The sequence below is a fragment of the Cucumis melo genome, chromosome 10, assembly GCF_025177605.1.
Source record: "Cucumis melo cultivar AY chromosome 10, USDA_Cmelo_AY_1.0, whole genome shotgun sequence".
NCBI lineage: Eukaryota > Viridiplantae > Streptophyta > Magnoliopsida > Cucurbitales > Cucurbitaceae > Cucumis > Cucumis melo.
Window position 1 is genome coordinate 18922067 of NC_066866.1, and position 17680 is coordinate 18939746.

Here is a 17680-nt window from a genome sequence, read left to right on the forward strand (position 1 = left end):
GAAATAAAAGTAAACAAAGAAAAAAACTAAACTAAAAAACTGAAAATGTAAAAAAATATATGTATATTGAAAAAAAAAGATGAAAACGTAAAAGAAGGGAAAAGGTAATTGGAAAAAAGAGAAGTAAGAAAAAAAACGAAAATGAAAAAGAAAAGAAAAAACATATATATATATATATATATATATATGTAAAAGAAAAGAAATAGAAGAAAAAAAAATAAAAAAAATAAGAAAAGAAAAAGAAAAAGAAAAGAAATCTCTCCAAAATTTTTTTAAAAAAAAAGAGTTCTTTTTTTTCTCTTCTTCAGCCCGCCGTGCCTTTCTCTCTTCTCCCTCTCCTTTCTCTTCTCCCTTACCAATTGAATGAAAAAAAAAAAACCTGTTTTTTTGCATCTATCACCTCTTCTCCCAAATCATGAAAAAAAAAAGCACATCGGATTTTTTTCTCTCCCAAATAAAGAAAAAGAACTGGAGGATCAAAAATACATGCAATGAAAAAAAAAAGTTAGAGAAGATGAATTTCTATGAATTTTGTTTGCAAGCTTCTTCCCTATTTATAAAGGATGGAAGGTAGCAAATCAAATCTTTTAAAATCTTCTTAACAAATAGTTAGATTGGGTGAGATTATAGGAGAGAATTCCTAACCTCCTCTATTATGTTTCTTTATTAAAAAAACAAAAAAAAACTCCTCTATTGTTTTTTTTTTTAAGATTAATTAAGAAAAAAAATAATGACATTCTGTTTTTTTTTAAAGCGTTAAAAAAGAAAATTCAAGCCTTATCCCTCCCATATCCTCCTCATAATTAAACCTAAAATTAAAAAAAAAAAAAAAAAAAAAAAAAAAAAAAAACCCTCAAATCTTGAAAAGAAATCCCCTGATTTTCTTTTCTCATCTATTAAAAAAAATGTTTAAATTTTATCCCAACTTATAAATGGATTTGAAATGAAGTAAAAGAAAATGACAAACTTTTCAAATTTTAAGTTAGGGGCAATTCGCTAAAAATTCAAATTAAGAGAATATGAAAAAAAAAAAACTTTGACTTAAATTCATATTTTGATGAATTGATAATATTCCAAATTTTATAAATGTTAAGTCTCAATTCTTCCATTAAATTCATTGGAAAAAAAAAAGTTCAATTTCATTCAAGTTTATTTTTGGCTATATTCCAAAAAAAATAAATAAATAAATTGTGAATTAAAATCAAAATTCACTACAAATTTGATATTGGATTGTATCCAAACTTCATTTTAATCAAACTTATGTCCAAATGCATATTTTGATTAATTCGACATATTAACTGGAGCAAAAGTCAAGAACAAGATCACTTGTATTTTTGGTTTCAGCTTATCATTTTTTAGATTCATCCACCCATACACGTGTACAAATCTCGAAAAGGGGGCATTTGTTGAACAGAAAATTTTGACCAATTAAATCACGCCACGTCATCACAGCAAAATTAAGATAATTATAATTTGATTGGATTTGGGTAGTCAAGTTTTCTCATATCCAACCTAGTTCAAGCCCCTAAAAAAATTGGGCCAAAGAAATAATGGACCCGAGCTTGCGCAAATAAGTGGGCCCGAGTTCGAGCCCACTAAGCAAATGGATCCAAGCCCAAACCCACCGAGCAAATTGGTCCGAGCCCAAGCCTGTCAAGAAAACAAGCCCAAGCTCAAGTGCAACAAGCAGATGGGCCCAAGCCCAAACCCAACAAGCAGATGGGCCCATGCCTAAGCCCACCCAACAAGCAAATGGGCCCAAGCCCACCTAAAGCCCATTGAGATTCTCTATAAATAGAGACATTCTCATTCATTTTGAGGACTTTTGGGTGAAAAGAAGAATCGAAGCTTTAAAGAATTGAAGACAAAAACTTCTGAAGTGCAAGTTATCATCAACCTCGAAATCATTCTTCTGAAAGATCGAAGACTTGGACGATCAAAAAACTTTCCTTGAATTCCAGAAGATTAAAGCTCGAATTGACTTGTAATTACAACTTCTTGAAGATCGAAGACCACGAAGTTCTAAATTTTTTTTTTTTTTTTTTTGTATTCGAGAGAAAGAATCAAAGGAGTAAATATTAGAGATTGTATCCACAATACATAAATCAACACAAAGTTCGATTCCACGAATTAAATTTTTCCTGAATTCTTGTGTGAACAATCAGATCTCAAAGTGATTGTAGAAGAGTTAAACGGAAGTAGTGGTATCCCATGGAAGAAGTTTAACAAGAATAATCAGTGCTTTGTTTGTGATTGCTCTTTGCAATGGAGAAATTTTATACATGTCATCCAACATACATCTTCTTTACTCAAAATTATTTGATATATATCATTTAACAATCACTTATTCGACGTCACTTATCAATCTATCATAATAAAAACCATGAAATTAAAGATACACCAATAAATTTTACCAGCATAGCAACTTGATTGAAAATCAAATTGAAATCACGTGACAATCAAACAGAAATAATCAACCTCAAATATTTTCAACATTTATTTGAATCCACTTTTCTCTACGAACAATTCGTGGCTTCCATCATAATTCTCACACATAGTGAATCTTAAATCCACCACACACCTCATAAACGTCGAAATCTACCATTGGCAACCCTTCAATCAACTTCTTCTGCTCACTAATGGCTTCGGGTTCAAATCACGACGATGATAGCGACAGTTGTTTTCATCACTGGCAATGGACTCATGAAGGTGACATGGCGGTGAGGGTTGAGAATGCCTCTGCTACGTCTTTCTTGTTCTTCATCTTCCTCGTTCCTTCTCTTTCTCACACCTTTCTCATGTCCACAAAATCCATTTTATCCCATCAATGGCCACTTCAATCTATATTTTCCGTTTTTTTTTTCAACTTCCATCAGCCACAATCCTTTATTTTCAATTAAGACTAATAGAAACAACAAGTTTGTTTTATAGTTTGCCTTCTCTAATACAAATGAATTTGGAAAGAGAGAATAATTTAGAAAGACAAACAAAGATAGGTGGCTGAAAATAGTGTTTAGGGTGAATTGGGTTGTCTGAGAAGGAAATATATATATAGGGTAAAATGGGAATACAAAAATAGATAAAATGAAGTTTGATTTTTTTGCTATTTCTACAATATTTAAAAAAAATTCATAATAAGTTTGGTCACCAAGTATAATTTTCCATCCATAATTTGGTTAAGAAAGTTGGGTAAATTTTCTTGAAGTCTTATAGGTAAGATTTCTTTTGTACCCATTTGTTTAATTCTTTCTTATCATTTCTTTCTCTATTGCATATACCTTGTAACAACAATTTATGATAATCTTTTGTGCTACAGTTACTACTTCTAGCATGTTTTTTATTCTTTAAAACGATTCTTGTCATACGCCCTCCCAAACCACCAATTCTTAGTCTAAGAGACAAATTGAACCCAATAGATACCATTCTCCTAATGGTACTTGTTGACTCTACTACAACTAAAACTGAAACTTTAATATGGAATGTACAAACACAACAGACATTTGAAACAACCTCTATATAAGTATGAAATGCAGCTTAATCTAGAAACAACAAGTCTAATGAGTCTTATATATAGATAAATAAAAACTAGAGCTTATACAATTCAAAGACCAACACTTACGACCACAACTATCAAACTATGACAAAACACATGTACAGACTAAATCCATAACAAAAGATAACACATACTAGTAATAGCACTTCAAAATACACTAGCGAATGTAGTTAGGTATCGAGTCCACGATCTGTACCTAAAAAGTAAGAAAACATTTTGGAATGAGTGACTTATAAAATCAAGTGTGTGATTACTTTTAAACAAAACAGACTTTACAAATGATAAGTAAATGAGTCACCAAATCTGTAAATAAGTTCTAAGCAAAGCAAAGCAAATACCTATACCTGAAACTAAACAGCTTTCTCAAATATTTCTCTTTTCATGTTAGACCCTAAATCTTTGTACATCTATGAAACGAAAATCAAGGCATCAATAGAGCCTATCTCATTCTAAGCATGTCATAACTTTGATTGAAATTGGGATCAAACTATCAAATAAGAAGAAAGAGATATTGTTAATCCTTCCTATTTCAAAAGTTTGGTTGGGAGTGTGAGATATTTGACTTGCACACGACCAGATATTTCTTTCAAAGTTGGATTATATTCATGAGTCGATTTATCAAATTTTCTATAACTACTCATTTGAAAGTGTGAAAGAGAATTCTTCATTACCTTAAAGGTCCGCTTGATTAGGGATTATTATTTTATTCTTCATGTAAAGAATTCAAGCTTGAAGGCTATTGGGATAGTGACTAGGTTGGAGATACTAATGATCAAAAGAGCACCAGTGGATATCTTTTCTTTGTTGGCGCAATATTTCATTTACTTGGAGTTCTAAGAAACAATCTATTCTGTCATATCCACTTGCGAGGAAAAAATATTTGTTGCAACTTCACGTGTCTCTCATGTAGTTTGATTAAGAAATTTGCTCTATCAAATAATCTTGTGATCCATGATCGTAACAAACACATTGATACAAGTTTTCACTTCATTAAAGATTGCATTTGAAAGAAGGAGGTTTAAGTTGAATATGTGAAAACTGAAAATCAAATTGCAGATACTTTCACAAAACCATTTAAAGTTTGATGTGTTTAACAAATTAAGAACTTTGCTTAAAGTTCTTAGCTTAATTAAGGTTGGATATTCAAAAGTTAAAAGCATGTTTTAATTGAAATAAGTTACATATAAAATTAGGACATGTGAAAGTTAAATATTAATTGATGAATAGTTGGCAAGATTATTTAAAATCAGATACATTGATGAATTAAGTATAAATGAATTGTTATGCGAAGTTATGGGTCTAGACAATCCTATAAAGCAGTGTACGCCAAATGTAAAGAAAAACACACACAAAGAGAGTTAAGGTCTTCCAAATAAGCTTTTTATTTCTTTTCTCAAATATTCTATTATATAATTATTTATTTGTGGGGTTCATTATACGCTTCCAACCATTATTTCACAAATACAAGGAGATTATGCCTTACAATTTCGTTAAGAATTTTATTATAAAAGGTTAAAAACTAAATACCATATTGTTTTATAAGCTTTATAATAGTATTATTGTCCCTAGTTTTGGGCACAGGCATTACATTATCACATGACATGTGAAATTTTCATGGGTTGACATTAAAAACTCAAAGTTTTATGTCTTATAAATTAGTTAAAATTAAACTTAGAGGGCATTACCAGAGTGCAGCCACATCATCCTTCTATCTATTGCCAAGTTACTACTATAGGACTTCTAACAGCATATTTTTCTGAGATCCAAACAAGAGATCCAAAGGAAAACTTATCCAAAGCTTCCTTTCCTCCTAATGAAACAAAACTCACTTTGTAACTCAACTGCTCTCCCAAACTCCCAAAACTTAACTTCTCAGGCTTCACAATAACTGTTACTCCTTTTGGATTGTTGATTTTAACAGTGTAATCACTCCTTGTGATACCAACATTTGTCACCGTTCTTTTCAATGTAATACTGACTTTTTTGGCCTTCTTCTTCATGAACACAGAGAAAGAAGGGTAGTTCAAGTCTCCTGGCTTAACAACTGTTCTTTTTGATGAACAAGTGAAATTCCCTCTTGAAACTAAAGCAATTTGTGATGAGTTATACTTCAAGCTACATAAGTAGTTTATGTAATCTTGGGGTGTGATATCGTAGATGAGCCCGGGATCCGATGCTTTCTCGGGATCGACATGGCCAGAACCAAATGTAAAGGGGGTTGCCGGTTCGCCATTAGCTTGACCGACGTCAGAAATGAGACTCATTTTGTTGTCAGTAACGTAGGCAGTGGTCATGAGCGCAGATTTAATCGCAGCAGGCGACCAATCGTTGTGAGCCGATTTAAGCAATGCAGCTAAACCGCTAACATGAGGGCAAGACATAGAAGTCCCTGAAATGATGTTGAACATCACTCTTCTTGTATCAGACGCGAGCTCACTCGGGCTAACAATTGGAGGCCAAGCAGCTAATATATTAACACCAGGTGCCGTTACGTCTGGCTTTATAACATCAGGTCCAACTAAACTTGGCCCTCGAGAAGAAAATGCTGCAACTCTCGGTGCTTGACTTCCATATTTAGTCCCTTCGAACACAATCGAAGCTTTTGCTTGTGTTTTCGAGGATGCTATATAGTCTAAGATGGCTTTGCCAGCTGAAGCTCCGAGAGTAGTTGCTGGCAAAACATGAGGGTCAGCAAAAAGCTCTTCACCTTCAAATTGTGTATTAATTAAAATCATTCCAGCTCCTCCAGCTAACTTCACTTGCTCTCCTTTTTTAGTTCTTGAGATTGTTCCTCTTTCACATATAACAATTTTTCCCTTCACCATTGATGGGTCAAGGGAACCAGCAATGCAAACATTTGTTTCTTGTCCATCACCAGCAGTATTGTTATAAACAAGCGGGAGTTCATTTATGCTCTTGCCATAATACAAAGAAGAGCCTTCAAAAACTTGCCCATTTCCAAGTTTGACAGTGGTTGGGAAAGTTCTGTCGGTGTAACTAGCAGCGACTGTCATGATCCATGGGGCTGCATTACCAACAGTTGAGGGTGACGGACCAGAATTACCAGCTGAACATGAAACAAAAACCCCTTTTTGAATAGCACCAAATGCTGCTATGGCAATATTATCTTTGTAAAAAGAACTAGAACCGCCTCCCAAAGAGAGTGATAAAACATCGACTCCATCAGCAACGGCGCTGTCCATAGCTGCGAGAATATCGGCATTCGCACAGCCTAGAGGCCAACATACTTTGTATGCTACGATTCTGGTGAAACAAGGTTTTAAATGACAATGGAAATGGAAATGCACACCTTCAATGATTAATAAATAAACGACCCTTATGACAAGTATTAGATTTAGATTAGCATTTTGTTGATAGTTTTATGAGCACCACTTAGAAACACCTTGGACATCCTAGGATTAGACATATTTGTTTCAGTCACCCAAGTTTAAAAGGAAAATTTTTATATTTTTTCTTTTGAAAAATAAATATACAAGTTTGGTAAACTATGGCTCGGATAAGAAAAAAGAGTGCAGTTTAGAATGCATCAGTTAGGTTTTTTTTTTTTTTTTTTTTTTTTTGCTTTCGCATTTATATTGAAAAAAATTTACGAAGTCAGATCATTTAGCAATGAGTTGGTACAATGATTTTAAACTTTTCTTTTAATGAAGTTCTCGATTTTGTGATGGTGTCTATTTAGTCTTCATATTTTAAAAATTTCTAGTTGTTTTTATAAATTTTCAATTTTATGTTTAATAAGTATCAACGACATGATTACTTCTAATATTAAATATGGTGTTTTTTAACAAAGAACTATTAGAACCATCTTAAAAGCGTATTGACTAAATGAATCTATATTTATGAAATTTTATAGTACTTGTGAAAAAGTTATTCAAATATACACAATTAAAAAACACAACCTAAGAGTTCTAAGGACTAAACTATCATTGAAGTTCATTGTTATGATTTTGTCTATATGATAATATTGACTATATATCATATCAACGGCATAAATTTAATACCTTGAGGTGAACCTCATTCCAGAGGCTACTCCCATGCCTTGGTTATAAAAGCTTGCGTTATCAACAATGCTTCCTGCAGCAGTAGAAGCCGTGTGTGTCCCGTGGCCATCCGAGTCTCGGGGGGATCGGAAAGTCCCTGTTTCGTTCAATCTACCGACGATGGCCTCGTATCCTTTAATGTAAGCACTTGCTCCAATGAGCTTTTTGTTACAATTAGAAGAAGAGAACCTTGGGCCTGTTTGGCAAATGCCTTTCCATTTTAAGGGCACAGAGGAAAGACCCTTGTCTTGAAAACTTATATGCTCAGGCCAAATGCCAGTGTCAAGCAAACCAATAATTATATCAGAAGCTAGGTTTGAGAAATTCCAAAGGCCATGGTCTCTTTGTAGGCCAAGAAACTGAGGAGAGTGAGTGGTGTGAAGTTGCAGTAGCTCATTTGGAGTGGCAGCTAGAAACCCTGGAATTTTGCTCAAAGAATGCAGTTTTTTTGAGGTGAGTTTTGCAGCAAAACCTGAAAATTAATCAAGCTGTTAAATTTCTGTATTGAGAAGTATGATGTTTATACATTGATGATAAAATATGTCTGTCAATAAAATATTACTATATCGTCTCGTTCAAGTGCATGTTTAAATTTGACATTGCCTTTTTAGTTTTTTCTACGACATGATTAAGAGTAAATTTGAATTGTGTGAAATTATTCTCAACATCAACATCTCAACGTGTTCCTTCAAGATGGTGCTTCTTTGGTTTTAATGGACTCTCTGATACTATATTTGATAGTATTGAGTTTCATCTCAAAATTACTTGACAATATGAGGAGTAACTTATCTATCTTATAAAAACTGTGGATCTCTTTTATTTTCTCAACGTGAAATTCTCAATATTTCAGTATTAACGACAAGAAAAGTGTGTTAAACCGTATAAATTTAAAGGTTGAATTAGTTTTGAATAATTAAAAGTGTGTTCCCATTGATTTTGATAGTTAGAAAAGTGATTTTTATAATGACTCTAAAGTCTAAATCACAAAAACCGCTTATTTAAAATTAGTACTAAAAGGGATTTTTTAAAACTTATATAATCAAAGATAAATTGGAGAAATTATAGAAGAGTGAAGACAAAATACTTAAAAAGGGTTTTAGAGGAAGTATTTACCTATCTTTCCCAACTGCTTGTATATTAATGTTCTTATAAAAGTAATGCTAGACATTAATATTTGCAAACATAAACATAATTTAACTATTATCAACTATGGAGTCTCAGGTTGGATCTTCCTATTCATGATATTGTCGGTAAAAAGAAACACAGTATTTCTATTTTGTCATTTTTATAAAATTACGACTTCAAATTTTCGTCAAAACCAATATTTTAAATCTTACCTGACAGGGCAGTTTTGTAAACATGGAGAATCTCTGCAGCATTTGATGCTTCTTCATTGTCGTCGAGAGACGAGAGTTCATTGACAGAATCAATAATGTCTGTGTACCATTGTTCAGGGTTGGGGGTTACCATCTTTGTGGTGTCCATGTGAATAATGTAAGTTTGTTGATCCACAACAGCACTTGAAATTGCAAGCATTATTGACAACACCCAAACCTCTCTAAACCCCATTGTGTAGCTGCAAAACGAAATTAAAATTACAACATATGTGTGTTAGTATTATTGATCTCATAAGTAATTAAGGTAGAATATGTAACATGATTGCAACAATGGAAAAAGTAATGACTAAGGTTCCATATTTGGCTAGATAAGGAAATAATGATAGGTATGATGTTCGATAACAACTTTTAGTCCCATCTTTCATAACTCTTCACTAGACAACATTGTTCAACACAACTGTAGATCACACTAACTGATAATTGTTTTGACCAATTTATTTATTATCGAGCTTTCCAAGTTACTTCCTGCTATTTGAGTTTTATTTGTCAACACTTTTTGTCGGTCATCTTAGAAATTCATCCACAATAATGTTGCACCAATGAATTCTATGCGTCTATGCTCAACACTTTTGTTTGGCACCAAAAGATCATACCAATTACCAACACGACCAATAATATTTGCGACATGACTTTAATACCAACTATAATTATGAATGTGAAAGACTCTAGAAAGAAAAACAAACTTTCATCGTATCCTAATGCGAAATTTTCATCCATGCATTCAAAGAAAAAAAAACTTCATATAGTATGATAGATCTTTTATGTATCTTTAATCACTACAAACACATCAAAAAGCAAACAAAACACTGTACATTGATGATGCATCATTAGGAAAAAAAAACAACAAAACAAACTTCATGTTTAAAAGAGAGAGAGTTGTTTACTCACTGTTCTGGGCTTGACTAAGATAGTGTAGTTGAGAAGAAGAAGAATATATAAATTGGAAAGAAGAGACGTCTCTATATATATACACATAAATTGAAGAACGGTAGGCATAACTCAAACTCAATATTTAAGTACTTTTCAAATAGTGATTAATTTTACATAAAATAAAGTGATCATTGAAAGGTTATAAGTTTGAGATATCTCTCTTTAGTGGTATTGTAGTGCACGCCTTTCCACTAAAAAAATAAAATTATATATCCCATAAAAACCCACCAAAATGGATGTCTGTCTCAAATGACAATGGAATTTACGCTCTTTTCCAATTCCTCATGTTGTTGCTTTCTCAAGTCAACTCTCTCTTCATTTGAATAGACTTTTTGGTTACATTTTTCCACTTATATTGGATGGTTTCTATTTCCTCTGTACCTCACAAAAAGAGTATACTTTTTTTACATTTAATCAGTGTTTGTGTGTGAGAGAGAGATTAGTTTTGTTCAAAGTAAAAAATTAACTTCATTTATACTACACTAATAAATTTCTTACAACTTCTTGTAGTGTGTTAGGGAGGTGTTAAACTTAAATAAAAAGAAATTTGGATGGACTTTTCTCACTGCTCAAGTACAGTGATAAGTTGTCACATGCCAAATTTCCTTAAACTTTTTTTTTATGTAATTGAAGAGGATACATGGAGATTTATGTAACAGTCCATTATTAACTTAATGTCCCTCCATATTCATTGAAAATAATGATTTCTTTGTGGCAAATATTTAACCAGACTATTGAGTTGAACAGACATATTGAGCAATTTTTTCATTTTTACTTTTTACAAATTTCAGATTAAGTGTGAATGGTTTTTTGTGCATTTTTTTTTTTTCCCATCTTCACAATAATTGAAAATCGAATAAAAGATATAACAAGTATGACTCAAGCTAAGTAAGACTCAACTAATGCTTACACCTATGACACTAACAAATGTAGACTAAAAAAATTAAGAGAAGAAGGTGCAATTAAAACCGAAATGGCTAATTACAATTTATAGTCTGTTTCCAAAAAATCATTTTCTATTGCAATCAAAGAGTTAAGTTTGAAAGCCAATTTGAACTTACCTCAATTTAGTGTAAAACTGTGATTTGAACATATATATAATTTTTCTAAATCACCTACTTTAATACCAGCTTAAATCGCTAATTGACTTAAATCCTTCCGTTGGTTAGTGAAGAAAAATTTATTTATATATCATCTCACCCTCAAGTTAGAGATTTGATCTCATTCTACACCGATCATCAACAAAAACAAAGCTTAGGTTTGAAAGGAAGTGGATCTAAGTAGAGAGAGAGAGAGTTGAAGAAAGAACCCTATAACTTTGTGTGGACCAACACATGTGTAAATGAGTTAGGTTGGCATTTGGCCTTACAAAGACTTGAGATCCTTATAGTTGAAGTTTTGCTTTGAGTCCATTTCAAGCTTTTTATATATATGGTGCAGTTAATAGTAAGGGTGAAGTTAAAGAACTTTTGTTATCATGATATATACCAACCAGCTGACATTAATGTCGGGATTCAAGATGCCCAATTCTTTTGTTCATCTTCTTCATGCTAACAAATACCTTTCTGTTTTTCTGTTTGCTTTTGGGATCATTTACACAACTATTATTAATAAGGCATGTCCAAAAAAATTGATGATCCAAAAAAACCCAATCAATTCAATTCTGTTGGAAGCGTTTGATGAACACCCCAAATAAATAATCACCAAATAGAATATTTGATAGAAAACAAAAAACTTTTTGGAAGACGTTGTGTGTATTCAACTCACACTTGTATGATTTAGATTACAACATATCAATCATATTTATAGGATTGTCATAAGAATAACTCATATCACAATTAAATACAACAAATTAAATCCTACATTTAACTAAGGTGAAACTCTTACTAAATTAACTCTAACATTTTTAACTCACATCCTTCTCTAACTTACATAAATTAACTCATATATAACTTATTTATTTAAAACATGTTTAATTTTCAACATCCTCCCTTAAACATGTTTTTCTTTTTTTAAAAAAACTCCAAGCAAAGTTCTTAAATTGTTAAACACATTAACTTTGAGTGGCTTCGTAAAAATATCTGCAATTTGATCTTCAGTCTTCACATATTCAACTTGAACTTCTTTCCTTGAAATGCAATCTCTGATGAAGTGAAATCTTGTATCAATCTGTTTGCTACGATCATGGAACACATGATTCTTTGCTAAAGCAATTGTTGACTTATTGTCTACATGAATCACAGTTGGATCATCTTGCAAAATTCCAACTGTCTTTAACAAATTTCTTAACCAAACTGCATGACAAACACATGAAGCTGCAGCAACGTATTCTGCCTTACAAGTGGACAATGTCACAATAGGTTGCTTCTTAGAACTCCATGTAAATGCAGTATTGCCAATGAAGAAAACATATCCACTAGTGCTCTTTCGATCATTAGTATCTCCAGCCCAGTCACTATCACAATAGCCTTCAAGCTTAAATTCTTTAGATGAAGAATAAAACAACCCATAGTCAAGCGTACCTCTGAGGTAACGAAGAATTCTCTTTGTCACTTTCAAATGAGTAGTTGTAGGAGATTCCATAAATCGACTCACCAATCCAACGCTGAAAAGAATATATGGTCGTGTGCAAGTCAAATAACTCAAACTCTCAACCAAACTTTTGAAATATGAAGGATCAACATCATCTCCTTCTTCATGTTTTGACAGTTTGGTCCCAGTTTCAATCGGAGTTGCAACAGGCTTAGAAATTCATCATATTGAACTTCTCTAGAATTTCTCTAGTATATCGTTCTTGAGAGATGAAAATTCCTTCCTCTAACTGCTTCACTTCAATGCCAAGATAATATGACATTATCCCTATATATATCTGTCATTTCAAATTCTTGCGTCATTGCGTTCTTGAGATCTTCAAACATACTTGCACAATTTCCTGTAAAAATTAAGTCATCCACGTACAAACAAACTACCAAAATATCTCCATGACCATTAACCTTAATATAAAGAGAATGTTCATAAGGACACCTCAAATACCCATTATCAAGGAAATATTTGTTGATTTTGCTATTCCATATTCTTGGTGCTTGTTTCAATCCGTATAATGCCTTCTTCAATTTTAGAACTTTATACTCTTGGCCTTTCACACAATAACCAGGAGGTTGTTCCAAGTAGACTTCTTCTTCTAGATATCCATTCAAAATGCCGATTTGACATCCATCTGAAAGATCTTCCAATTATTTTGTGCAGCAAGAGCAATTAACAACCTTATAGTTTCCAAACGAGCAACGGGAGCAAATACTTCATCATATTCAATGTCTTTTCTTTGAGAATATCCTTTTGCAACTAATATTGCTTTGTATCTCTCCACTTCTCCCTTTTCATTTCTTTTTATCTTGAACACTCATTTGACACCTACTGCTTTCTTTCCATTTGGAAGAGTAGAAAGTTCCCACGTATCATTCTTTTTTATGGCTTTTATCTCTTCATCCATAGCAATCTTCCATTTGTCATTTTGTGAAGCTTCTTCAAAATTCAAAGGTTCACTGTCACCAAATAGACAAAAAAGAGTAAGGTTATTAAAACTTTGACTTAACTCTTCAGTTTCATCATATATGTCTCGTAAGCTTCTCATGCCACGAGGCCCTTCACTTGAACTTGCAGGTGATGAAGATGTGCTTTGTTGTGGAGAGATTGGCGATGTTGGTGGAGAAGCAATGTCACTAGGCTCATCACGTTCGTCGGAAAAAAACAAAAATTTGTAATCTTCTGGTTCATCATTCCAATTCCATAATGCTTCTTCATCAAACACAACATCTCTGCTTACAATCGTCTTCTTTGTAACAGAATTATAAAGCTTGTAGCCTTTTGAGCTTGCATCATAGCCGACAAACACATATTTCTCACTTTTATCATCAAGCTTACTACGCTTTTGATCAGGTATATGTGCATAAGTCATGCATCCGAATACTCTAAAATGACCAATGGATGGTTTTCTTCCTATCCATGCTTGTTGAGGAGTTTTGTTCCATAAGCTTCTAGTAGGGGAACGATTTGACAAGTACAATGTACACTCAACAGCTTGTGCCCAAAATTCTTTTGGCATCTTCTTGCACTTCAACATGCTTCGAGCCATGTTAAGTATTGTTCGGTTCTTCCTTTCAACAATACCATTTTGTTGAGGAGTAAATGGAACTGTCAGAGGTCGACGAATTCCATTTTCTGCGCAAAAAGTTTTGAATTCATTTGAAGTGAATTCACCTCCCCTCTCTGATTTCAAAGCTTTAATGTAATAACCACTTTCTTTTTCAACAAGAGCTTTAAATCTCTTGAACATGCCAAATACTTCTGATTTCTCCTTGACAAAGTAAACCCAAGTTTTTCGGTTGAAATCATTAATAAATAATAAGAAATAATTATTGTTACCAAAAGAACTTGGTTTGATCGATCCACAAAGATCCGTGTGAACTAACTCTAGTGGTCTCCTTGCTCTCGAAGATGATTCTTGTGGAAAACTCTTCCTTGATTGTTTGCCATGAAGACAACCTTCACAAAGTTGATTTGGATGTTTGACATATGGCAACCCTTTCACCATGTTCTTCCTGGCTAATAATCTTAAGCTACCAAAGTTCAAATGCCCAAATCTCAAGTGCCAAATCCAATTGGGATCTTTCAAACATGACTTTAAACATTTAGCAACATCAGTTTGAATGTTTAATAAAAACATTCTATTTTTCGTCATTTGCACTTTAGCAATAATTTTGTCATGATTATCTCTTATCAAAAGACTATAATCCTTCATTAAAATATTATAGCCTTTCTCTAAGAGTTGCCCCAAACTCAAAATGTTGTTCTTCATATTAGGCACATAATAAACATTAGAGATAAACTCATGCTTCTCATTCTTCAAATTGATCAAAATTTTACCTTTTCCTTTAACTGGAATTTTCGTGGCATTACCAAATACGATATCGCCACCAACAGATTCATCAAGTTCCACGAACATTGATTTACTTCCACACATGTGATTGCTTGCACCACTATCGAGATACCATGCACTGTTTTCACATGTTTCTGTACCTTTGAATGCTAGAAACAATGAGGAATCACCCCTTTCTTCATCTTTCTCAGCATAATTTTCATTTTCTTCAACTCTATTTCTGCATTCCCAAGAATAATGGCCGAATTTATGAAAATCATAACATTCAACCTGTCTTTTGTCATACCTCCTGTCATTGTTTGATCTTTCCCCACTTAACCTCGAATAATGTTGTCTTCCTCTACCTCTTGATGAATTTGAGTTTGAATTACTCTCATCAATTTTCCTTTGACCGTAGCTTCCTCGACCTCGATCTTTGAAATCACCACGTCCACGGTTACCACCACGTCCTCGACCTCGATTTCCTTTTTCTAAGCTATCTTCCTTGTCTTTTAATTTCAACTTTGACTGAAAAAGTTGCTCAGTCGTATGCTTATTCTTCTTAAGAAGCTTCTCTTCATGGGCTTGTAAAGAACCCATAAGTTGATCAATGGACATTGTACTCAAATCCTTTGATTCTTCAATAGCTACAACGATGAAATTAAATTTTTCATCCAATGAGCGAAGTATCTTTTCTACTACTTGCTCATCGCTTATTGTCTCACCAAATCTTTTTCATTTCATTTACTACTGCTAGCAATCTTGAAGTATAATCTGAAACTGATTCAAACTCCTTCATATGTAGTGATTCATAATCACCTCTCAATTTTTTAAGGCAAACCTTCTTGACTCGATCTACTCCTTTATACGTATTCTCCAAAATTTGTCATGCTTGATATGCAGTAGTTGCTCCAGAAATTTTCATAAAATTGTTATCATCAATGGCTTGATGAATGATGGTGAGAGCCTTTTGATCTTTTTTTCTTGTATTTTGTAAAGCTTCTCGTTGAGCTTGATTTAAAGCTGCATCACTTTCTGGTTCTTCATAACCATTACTAACAATGTCCCACACATCTTGTGAACCAAGTAGAGCTTTCATTCGAATACACCAACTACTATAATTTTCTTTCGTAAGTCGAGGTACTTGGAAGGGAACTAAATTGTTGTTTGCCATTTGCAAAAACAATTTTTTAGACTCCAAACTCAAGCTCTGATACCACTTTGTTGGAAGCGTTTGATGAACACCCCAAATAAATAATCACCAAATAGAATATTTGATAGAAAACAAAAAACTTTTTGGAAGACGTTGTGTGTATTCAACTCACACTTGAATGATTTAGATTACAACATTCCAATCCTATTTATAGGATTGTCATAAGAATAACTCATATCACAATTAAATACAACAAATTAAATCCTACATTTAACTAAGGTGAAACTCTTACTAAATTAACTCTAACATTTTTAACTCACATTCTTCTCTAACTTACATAAATTAACTCACATATAACTTATTTATTTAAAACATGTTTAATTTTCAACAAATTCGTACCGTACAATTTGGGTTTAGTGATTAACTCATCTTGATTGGGTTTCGCTAAAATATGAAAATCTTATGCGTCAGGTTTGTTCATGGCAACCCAAATTTTTTATTAATTTTAAAAATTTTGTTTTCTACTTGTGATACTATTATAGATACATATATTTATATTAATTTTATAAATCCTTTTTGGATAATTTATTTTTCTAACACCTCGTAAAACTTAGTTTTTAAATTTTGGAAAAGAAACTTTTTCCAATGTAAATTGAGATTGAGTTACTAATTTTAATTCAATATATGAAAATAATTTAATAAAAATTTTATAGGCTAACAATTTGCTTGATATTCGGACAAAAATTTAAAGAATAATAAAGGATATAGTATAGTTTTTAGGAGTCATTTTGAAAAATGGCAAAACTACTTTTGTCCTTTATAGTATAGTTTTTAGGAGTCATTTTGGAAAATGGCAAAACTACTTTTTCTTTTGATTTCTAGCAAATGACGTTTTCTGCACGTGCATGGTATTTTATAAAATATCGAAATACCCATATTTTCAAACTGTAATTATTTCGTCTATATAGCGTAATTAATTTATGTTATGCATTTATAAGCCTTTAATTATTTTTCGACGTGGTAAAGATATAGCAACTCATATCATAACTTCTTCCTAATATCTCGAGACTCAACTAATTGATTCAACATTTTAACAATTGTATTCAATCTTATTAATTCCAAGATAACCAAATTATTATTTCTTTTATCAATTTTTTTCATGCCTTTTTGTTTAAGTGAGAACTTATTTATTTATTTCTCAATGTTTCTTATTAAATTCAAATTAACTTATTCTAAAGATATAACATTGTATGTATATATGTACATAGATATATAATCAATTGTGTTTAGAAAGACTTTTAAACCAAAACATGTTCACTTAACTGAATAATATTAATTAAATTATAATTTCTATCAATATTGATTTGACGTCTATAATTGGATGTTCATGTGATTGAAGAAATAACGTATCAACTAACAAGATTTCGGGAGTGCCACATATGCATGGTATTTCATACAATACCACAAATATATAACCAATTCAAATTAACTTATTCTAAAAATATTGCATTGTATATATATATACATATATATATATATATATAATCAATTGTGTTTAGAAAAACTTTTAAACCAAAACATGTTCATTTGACTGAATAATACTAATTAAATTATAATTTTATTAATATTTATTTGACGTCTATAATTGGATGCTCATGTGATTGAAGAAAT

At 32.1% G+C, this 17680-nt stretch overlaps 1 protein-coding gene across 1 annotated transcript; it reads right to left on the minus strand.

Moving 5' to 3' along the window:
• Positions 1-5084: 5084 nt before the first annotated feature.
• Positions 5085-10038, minus strand: LOC103495084 (subtilisin-like protease SBT1.1). The gene is made up of 4 exons (XM_008456540.3): positions 9900-10038; positions 8952-9190; positions 7576-8086; positions 5085-6817 (listed from the first exon to the last, which is right to left on the minus strand). Exons 2-4 carry the CDS (start codon positions 9181-9183, stop codon positions 5266-5268), a joined length of 2295 nt encoding a protein of 764 aa, XP_008454762.2. The 5' UTR covers positions 9184-9190; positions 9900-10038; the 3' UTR covers positions 5085-5265.
• Positions 10039-17680: the final 7642 nt, after the last annotated feature.

Excerpts from the sequence above, each read along its gene's own strand:
- LOC103495084 (XM_008456540.3), bottom strand. The coding sequence starts at position 9,183 with ATGGGGTTTAGAGAGGTTTGGGTGTTGTCAATAATGCTTGCAATTTCA. Across the intron at positions 8,087-8,951 it reads TTACAAAACTGCCCTGTCAG|GTTTTGCTGCAAAACTCACC; the intron begins GTAAGATTTAAA and ends ATTAATTTTCAG. Across the intron at positions 6,818-7,575 it reads GGAATGAGGTTCACCTCAAG|AATCGTAGCATACAAAGTAT; the intron begins GTATTAAATTTA and ends TTGTTTCACCAG.